This window comes from Micropterus dolomieu, linkage group LG04 (assembly GCF_021292245.1).
Source record: "Micropterus dolomieu isolate WLL.071019.BEF.003 ecotype Adirondacks linkage group LG04, ASM2129224v1, whole genome shotgun sequence".
NCBI lineage: Eukaryota > Metazoa > Chordata > Actinopteri > Centrarchiformes > Centrarchidae > Micropterus > Micropterus dolomieu.
The window spans coordinates 23715112-23723472 of record NC_060153.1 but is presented as its reverse complement, the minus strand read 5'-3'; the positions used below and the strand labels follow the sequence as shown (position 1 = coordinate 23723472).

At 41.8% G+C, this 8361-nt stretch overlaps 2 protein-coding genes across 5 annotated transcripts in view; both read right to left on the bottom strand.

Moving 5' to 3' along the window:
• wbp1lb (WW domain binding protein 1-like b) overlaps nt 1-5282 on the bottom strand; it is a 23582-nt gene extending 18300 nt beyond the window's left edge. Inside the window, exon 1 of one of the 2 annotated variants that reach the window (XM_046048359.1) lies at nt 4931-5282. Coding sequence is in view for 1 of the 2 variants with exons in the window: in XM_046048357.1 (XP_045904313.1) it covers nt 4931-5017 (87 nt within the window). In the remaining variant the exon portion in view is untranslated. The remainder of the gene's footprint in view (nt 1-4930) is intronic. The other variant, XM_046048357.1, reaches the window with a different exon arrangement.
• A 552-nt stretch (nt 5283-5834) lies between these two features.
• Nucleotides 5835-8361, bottom strand: part of poll (polymerase (DNA directed), lambda) — a 9333-nt gene continuing 6806 nt past the window's right edge. For all 3 annotated transcript variants that reach the window (XM_046047728.1, XM_046047729.1, XM_046047727.1), the window contains 2 exons: nt 6961-7129; nt 5835-6856 (listed from right to left, as the gene is read on the bottom strand). In XM_046047728.1, coding sequence (XP_045903684.1) covers nt 6495-6856; nt 6961-7129 — 531 coding nt within the window. In that variant the 3' untranslated portion in view covers nt 5835-6494. The remainder of the gene's footprint in view (nt 6857-6960; nt 7130-8361) is intronic.

Genomic DNA, 8361 nt, shown 5'->3' with positions numbered 1-8361 from the left:
GGGGGGGGGGGGGGGGGGGGGGGGGGGGGGGGGGGTAGCTCCCGTCCTTTTCTGCCACCCCCTATAATCAGTGCTTGAAGTGGAAAATATAGGTGCTGGTACTTAGGGCTGGGCAATACGGCCAAAAATGTTACTACGATAAAACATTTCATATCATTCAATATTGATCAATAAAGTCTCATGAGAAATGGATAATTTTCTTTCAGGTTTAAAGGCTGATTTTTGCTCCTGAGTGAAAGTTGAAGAAACCAGATGGTTAATTGTGGTTTTAAACTATTTATGGTCGGAACAAACACTTGATTCCAAACAGAGGATCATTTCACAAATCTGATACAAAACATTAAAAACTATTATGATTAAGTAGAATATTTTTTCTTCAACAAAATAAATATCTTAATAGAAAAAGTGCTGATTTGTTCGTGATTCAAATGAAATAAATCAAACATTTATAAACAAATGTTGCTACGATAATTATCCTTGTTGTTTTATTGCCCAGCCCTGCTGGTAACCGCCATTCATCATTATAATTTCAGATAATAGTATGGCTAGCTACTATAAAGCTTACCACTGATGTAATATTAATTCCAGTTGGACAGCAGTTTAATTTCTGTGGGTTTTCATTTATTAAATCCTTGTGTAAGAAAAATTATCTACATGATGCTCAGTCTCTAATTAGTTAATGCTAAGTACTAATTCGTCAATAATCCTTCATGCAGAACAGCAAGTTCAACGTTTTAAAAGTTTGCTGTAGTGCAACAAACTTTTTTAATGTCCCGCCCCCTCCAGGCTGGGATGAATCGGTTCACGAAAAGTTACTGCGACAGCTACTTTCTGCTCACGGCTGCATGAAAGGCCCCCCGAGCTTCTACCTTCTATGTCTGCGCCGATAGAGATCAGCAGACAGGCGAGAATGGGAACAGATGAGCACCACATAGAGCCCACCGGTATGCAAAAAGGTCCTGGGGAGCCAAAGACTAAAATGTAGAAGTAACTTACTGGTACCGGTGGCCCACTTCAAGCACCGACTATTATCAAAATTGACACCACTTATCTGTGAAGCTGTAGTCATTCTGACAAAAATGGCCTTAATACGTCCAGACGATCCAATCCAGTAAAAGATTTAGTCCAAAGCGCATTATTATATCAATAAATACACAAGAACTGCTCTTACGACATTTTATATTAGCCTAACTGCTGTTAGCATGTAACCAAAAAAAGTGTCTACGCGTTGACCTTTTGGGTGACACCTTAATTGACCCAACAGAAACTTCCATGCCGTGTTCACGGCCTACAATAGCCAATGAGTGTCCACGTATATTGGGAAGTGCCAGTCCCCTTTCTGTATAAACCGACAGAGACACCGGGCTACCAATTGTGCAGAGGAAGACTGGCTCTTCACACACATATCACACGACAGTTAAAAAAAATGCCCGATTATTTCCCACAGACATTAACATACTGTATATTGTCGTATAGAAAAACACCCAACGCCAGAATTCCGGCACAGCACCGGAGAACTTTAAGCCCTGTGTAATCACTGGTTACAATAATGCTGCGACACAGACAAATTATAGCTCACTGTGTTGTATGAAGTGGTAACAGATGTGAATGCAAATAGCAGATACAGCTCAGGGCCATGTGTTGCAACTATTGTCTCCCAGTAGTCAGTGTGTCCCGATTCCAATTATAAAATCGGAAATCGAACGAAATGAGCTTTCTGAGATTCTCCTAGTATTTATTCTCTCCAACCCTGCCTACTTGGGTGCGTCCAATGCAGTGTTTCAGACTAACTTTTTTCCTCGGTTGCACTGGTGCAACTACATTTTTCATAAAGGTGCACCTAAATTTTGTGGCAGTGCACCTACATTTTTCACAGCCTCTTTAGCAACTTAACAGTATATTCTAACCTGCTGCCATTTCCCATACACACATTGATAGTTATATAAATGATTGTAAACAGGCTATGTGCATTGCCAATGCCTTAGGTAAAGGCACCGCAGGAGTGTAAATACAGCGCCACATCTCTGCTTTTGATTGGCTCTCACTTTCTTCCACAAGGGAGTTTTAGGGAAAACACACAGATGGAGAAAAAAAACTGTCCTGCCAAATATTAGGTGCACCAGTGCGACCAAGAAAAACATTTAGTTGCACTAAACAGATTTTTTAGTCACACTCTGGAGCCATGGTCGAACGTACATTCAGGGCGTGTCCGATATGAGAAAATTACACTACTTCACTGCTATTTTCACATCTAGACATCTAGATCTGAACCTGATCCAATGTGGTAGTGAAAACAGCAGTTAACTCACACTTTTTTAGCATTTTCACAAATAGAGTACAGGTTTCACAAATATCTTTAGCTTCTCTGGAATAATCTAGTTCAGATTTGACAGGACAGCAGTTTTTGATCTGGACCTGGTCCAATGTGGTCTAGATGCGAAAAAAGCAGTGAAATCGCCTTTTTTTGCATTTTCACAATTACAATAAAAAGTTTTACAAATTTGAAAGTGGGTTTCAGACAGCGTTAAGGCATTACTTAAAATGAAGGATGGGTCACTCAGCAGTGTAAGTTAACTTTCCCTTAACTGCAACTGTTTGAAGCTAACTACAGTGTTGTGGCCACTGCTGGAGTCAGAGATATCACAGTTCTTTCATTGACCTTCGCTGTTCACCATCACTACGGTTATCTAGTTAGCTCAGTGTTAAATTTAAACTCTGATCATTAGTACAAATTAGGACAAATTGGTATGCATGCTTCCCCACCAGTAACAGGAAGCTTCATATTAGCAGTATTAAGCTAGCAGCATTAACAATTAACAGTGCCATTGTATGTAGTCATAGTAAGCAACATAGATATACAATAAGAGAATTAGAGCTCTAATAAGACATCTATTGTAAGCAGGCACTAATAAAGAATCGTCTTCTTCGTGTTTTTGGCGAATTGCAATTTCAAATGCCTTAGTCTTCTCTAATGAACTTTGCTCTACATTATATAGCGACGTCACGGTTCTAGATCGGCCCACTGTGGGTTTAGAGGTTTAACTGGAGGCTCACGTTGCGCCCCCTCATGCAGCGCCCCCTGGTCTACAAACTGCAGTGAACCCTTCCCAACTTCCCACAACAAACCTGCTAAATCACATTATGGTTCGGGTTACTCACAAGGCCACTTTCCTTAAAGGGGGGTTGGTGGCTTTTTGCAGGCGAGGAAAGTCAAGCTGTTGTTGTAAAGTACCTTTATGCCATGTCATGACTCTTCTTGTAGTTCTGTTTAACAGCTTGTTTGCAAATGAATGGTAAAATAAGTTATTATTATTATTTGTTATTAGTTACATTTTAAATGAATTATTAGTGCGGTATGTTCCCCCACAAATATGGCAGTTATATCACACTTGATACCTGTAGGTTGTCTTTGTAAAGAAGAAATTGAAAATGTAAATGGCAGTTGTCAGGTCATAAAACAAATGATAGGATATCTGTACAAATCAAGACTGTATAGTCTAAAAATGCCAAAGCATGGTTGCAGACAATCTGCATGCTCATGATTTATTTTCACTAGCAGATGCTGAAAAGAAAAAGTCTAAATCAAAAATCGAATCACAACCTTAACAATTGAAAGTTTAGCCAAATAGTAGAGTTGGAGAATTGTAACACATCTACCCAGTAGCCCAGGGCCATCAGCTTTACATGCAACCAGAATGACATACTTCTGTTCTCTGGTATTTGTTTACCACTTAAGTTCTTCTTGAAACTATGTCAAACAACTTCATGCAAATATGTATAGTTTCATAACTCTATGGTTACATGATGATAAACATATTCAGACACTACAAGTGAGACCGCACATAATAACTGGACTTGGGAGTAGAAACCCAACATAGTTGTTGTGACCCCGTGTCTTGATTTATTTGGAGGACTCTTGGTTAGCAGAGGAACTTAAACTTTTAACATGTAAGTTGGTATCTTGTATGAAGGTTAAAATGACTGATGTGTGATTACTGATAAATTTCCTCTCTACTTTATCATAACAAATAGATAATATTTACAGTAATGGCAACACAACATAATACTATATCTACTGTGCACATACAGTTCTAAATTAGTCTGAAGTAGTTTGCAAGTTTATGGTTACATACTCAAGCCCCATCATTGTAGTGAAGTCACTCAAGGCTTTGATTTGTATGATTTTCCATTAGCACATGAAAAAAACACTATTCACCTCAATTTTCTTTTATCTCAGCGCACTGTACATGCCCTCAAAGCTTTCAATGAACAGTGATATGATGAATAATTGCAGTCTAAATATACAAGATACTACGTAAAACACAAATGTTGATAAGGCAACAGTACCTGATGCTTTCTAACTAAATTTTTATGAAGGATAAAACTGCCAGATGACCTGATGATTAGGGAGATTATAACGATGTCAGTGTCAACATTAACTTCTAACGTTATCTTGACACAGGACAGCTATAAAGTTCATAAACCAATAATAGCTATTTTCTGCTTTGCTGGTACAAAACTCTTGTACAAATAAGTGCTAGTTGTTATACCTACCGGTGTGGCTGCATTGGTACATAAAGAACTGCTTTTGTTGTTTACGCTACTCACTTCTGGCCAAAATGTCAACCCTCCACCATAAACAGAGCAGAGCGAGGCCCTGACTCGCGGGTGTCCCTTTACTTCAACAGTGCTACCGCAGATAGCAACCGAACTTAGCAGGCATGCTAACATCCTTCATGACAGCACAGTACACGTTAAAGTGAGCCAATATCTTAGGACAACGGATGTACTATAATGCAATAATGATGTTTATTGTTGTTTAATAATCGAATACATATCTATTTGGACAGTTCGCCAACTTAACAGGGTAACTAGCTAGCTAACACTCCTGTGAGAGAAAGCCTTGTTTTTGACTGCCAATCTAACTTACCCTGTCTGCTGCGGACTCGGTGGGGGAGACAGAGCCAACAGCGTGCAAAAACAATCCCATTTTAAGAGCCGAACATACGCCTCTCATTCCTCGAAAAAGTAGCTACAGCTACGGCAAAAAACATACGCATGCAAACACTGTTGTTCAGGAACTGTGTCCGAATATCCTCAACTATTTCTCAGCCCCTGTCTCGCTGAGACGCCGCCTGAATGCGTACTAGACATTTCAACAAGGCACGGTGCTGGCGCAACTGGTCGCTGTCGGTGCCAGTGATATGGCTGTTACACAAGCCGTTCCTTCAGCACAGGCACTCTGCCTCGGTCTGCTGGGTGTGGCGTGGTCACCTCGACCCGATCCATGTGCGCAACGTGATGGGCGTTAAATTGAGTGGATCGCCACTGGTTTTGCGGACTGACCCGCGATTGGACAGCCAGGCCCAGCTGGGAAGGGGCTGACCAATCACTGATCGGTGCGTCTCCAGTGCATGGGCTTTCTTCCTGTGCTCCTCTTCCCTGATTGATGGGAACACATGTTTAAAAGATTAGTTAAGAGTTATTGATCCAATTTAAAATCCTGTAAATTGTGTTATCCACCCTTATTAGACCGCATTCAAAGTGCACCCTCATGGAAGGAAGGTTCCACATTGTACCAAAGGCCAGTCAAATTCATACCCAGCAAGTCAGCTCACACTGCAAATAGAAGTCAGAACTGAAGATGCCTCTTGGATGAGATGCAAAACGTCTTCAGGTATCCTTGGATAACTATGACCTGGATAACTGAGAATCTTCACAGACCGCAAACTGTCTTCTCAATTCCGACTAAAGCTTGTAAACATAAAACAGCCCAAAGTCAACTAATGTGCAGTTCTGAGATAATTAAGGAAGACACAGGAAGACAACTGCTATTACCCTTCAGTATGTTTTATTCATATTACTCATCTTTAATAAAAATACGGTGTCAAGGCTCTCCTATATAAAATGTCTTTAGGCCAGTTCACTCAACGTGCAAAATCACACACCTTTCCACTTAACTCTAGTGGGATCTAGTCCTGAAGATAATTTTGGATTTAACTGTTTAGAGATATTCGCATTTGAAACTTTTGCTGCCAGCACTGTATAATGGACATTTGTACAACTTAAAAATGTTTGTAGTTACTCATATTAATCCATCTACTTTCTGCTGAAGAAACCATCCGTACAAAATAAAAATTGTAATTTTTAAAGGCTGTGGACTGTACAACAAAATTCCATTTATTGTATTGTACTGGGGTGGTAGTTAAAATTTTAGAGATAGACATCTCAAAACCTCGGCACATACCACTTAAACAATCTGGAGGGACAGATACCATTAGGGTTAAGTAAGAAGAAGTGTTGGTTTTGAGACTTGAATGAACTCAACCCTTTAATCTGTGGAGTAAAATTAGCATTCAAGTCAAACAGGGAAGCATTAAAACATCATTAAAATAAGTTATTCAGGCAGTTTCCATTGTCATTATCCATCCATCATCATGATTTATCATAAAGCCAGACAAGGCATTGTGACTGGCTTGTTGACTGGCAAATCATCACCAGTCCCTTTCATGAGCCTGCCTGTACGGTATGCCTAAAAGACTAAAAACATCCTCCTCTGTCAGTGTAGAAAGTGGAGTGCCGCCATACATCTTCAAGTTACCATGGCGCACCACATCTTTGTTCAATGAGTGCTCTGATAAACTCATGTTTTTTGTCTTTGCCAGGGCTCTCATTGAGCGGTTGAAGTGTGCCGACCCGGTGAAATACATGAGAGCACAGGCAAACTCATTGTAGGGCACTACAATGATGTCCAGCCTGCGATGGCGGTGGCCGGGTCCTGGCAAACGGCACACACCCATGTATTTCTTCTGCTCTCCATTCTCCTCGTGGCTCACCAGGTCATCCGTCAAAAACCCTTAGAAATAAAAAGTTGGGTTTTTCAGTTTCTCTGAAGGAAAACAAACCTCTGAATAAGATGTGGGGAAATCCTTAGCCCCTACAAAAAAAGATGGACCTTACCACTGTCATGGAGGCTCTGCAGTACTTTGCTGAAAACGCCCTTGTGGGACTTGCCATCAGGATGAGTTATAAGTACGTCAACATCTCCACATGTGGCCTTTCTCCGTCGGTAGGAGCCACATGCCATCGCCACCAGCTGTGGGTCTATGGCCTGGGTAGCATCCCTCACCTGCACATACCCCCACCCCCAAAAAAGACATAAAATAGAGGCTATCGTCCATCCTTCAGTGATGTTGAGTGAAATCTTTGGCTTCTCAATAATATAAAACTCTGTATGTTCTCTTGTTTGTTCATTTGCAATAATGAAAAACAAATCCTCAATTTTTCTTTATAAAATAAAATTATATATATATATAAAAATATTTTATAAAAACATGTATGGTACTTGATAAATATCAAATAAAATTATGAGAAAAATCTGGTAATATGGTGATATTTTTTTTTACAGTTTTGTGTTTGATTTTCACTTCTTTGTAACATCTAAGTAGCAGCAGAGTGATAATGGACACTGAGTGCTGTAAATATGACAATATTTAATAAAAAACGCAATTGTAGAAACATCTTAATATTTGCCACTAGCCACCAGACTGCCACAAGGTGCCACTAGTTGCCACAGAGTGCCAACTAGCTGTCACAGAGTGCAACAGGGTGCCACTAGCTGCCAGAGGGTGCCTCTAGCTACCACAGAGTGCCACAGGGTGCCACTAGCTACCACACAGTGCAACAGGGGGCCACTAGCTACCACAGAGTGCCACAGGGTGCCACTAGCTACCACACAGTGCAACAGGGGGCCACTAGCTACCACAGAGTGCAACAGGGGGCCACTAGCTACCACAGAGTGCAACAGGGTGCCACTAGCTGCCAGAGGGGGCCACTAGCTACCACAGAGTGCAACAGGGTGCCACTAGCTACCACAGAGTGCCACAGGGTGCCACTAGCTACCACAGAGTGCAACAGGGTGCCACTAGCTGCCAGAGGGTGCCACTAGCTACCACACAGTGCAACAGGGGGCCACTAGCTACCACACAGTGCAACAGGGTGCCACTAGCTGCCAGAGGGTGCCACTAGCTACCACAGAGTGCTACAGGGTGCCACTAGCTACCACAGAGTGCAACAGGGTGCCACTAGCTGCCAGAGGGTGCCACTAGCTACCACACAGTGCAACAGGGTGCCACTAGCTACCACAGAGTGCAACAGGGTGCCACTAGCTACCACAGAGTGCCACAGGGTGCCACTAGCTACCACAGAGTGCAACAGGGTGCCACTAGCTGCCAGAGGGTGCCACTAGCTACCACAGAGTGCAACAGGGTGCCACTAGCTACCACAGAGTGCAACAGGGTGCAACTAGCTACCACAGAGTGCAACAGGGGGCCACTAGCTACCACAGAGTGCAACAGGGTG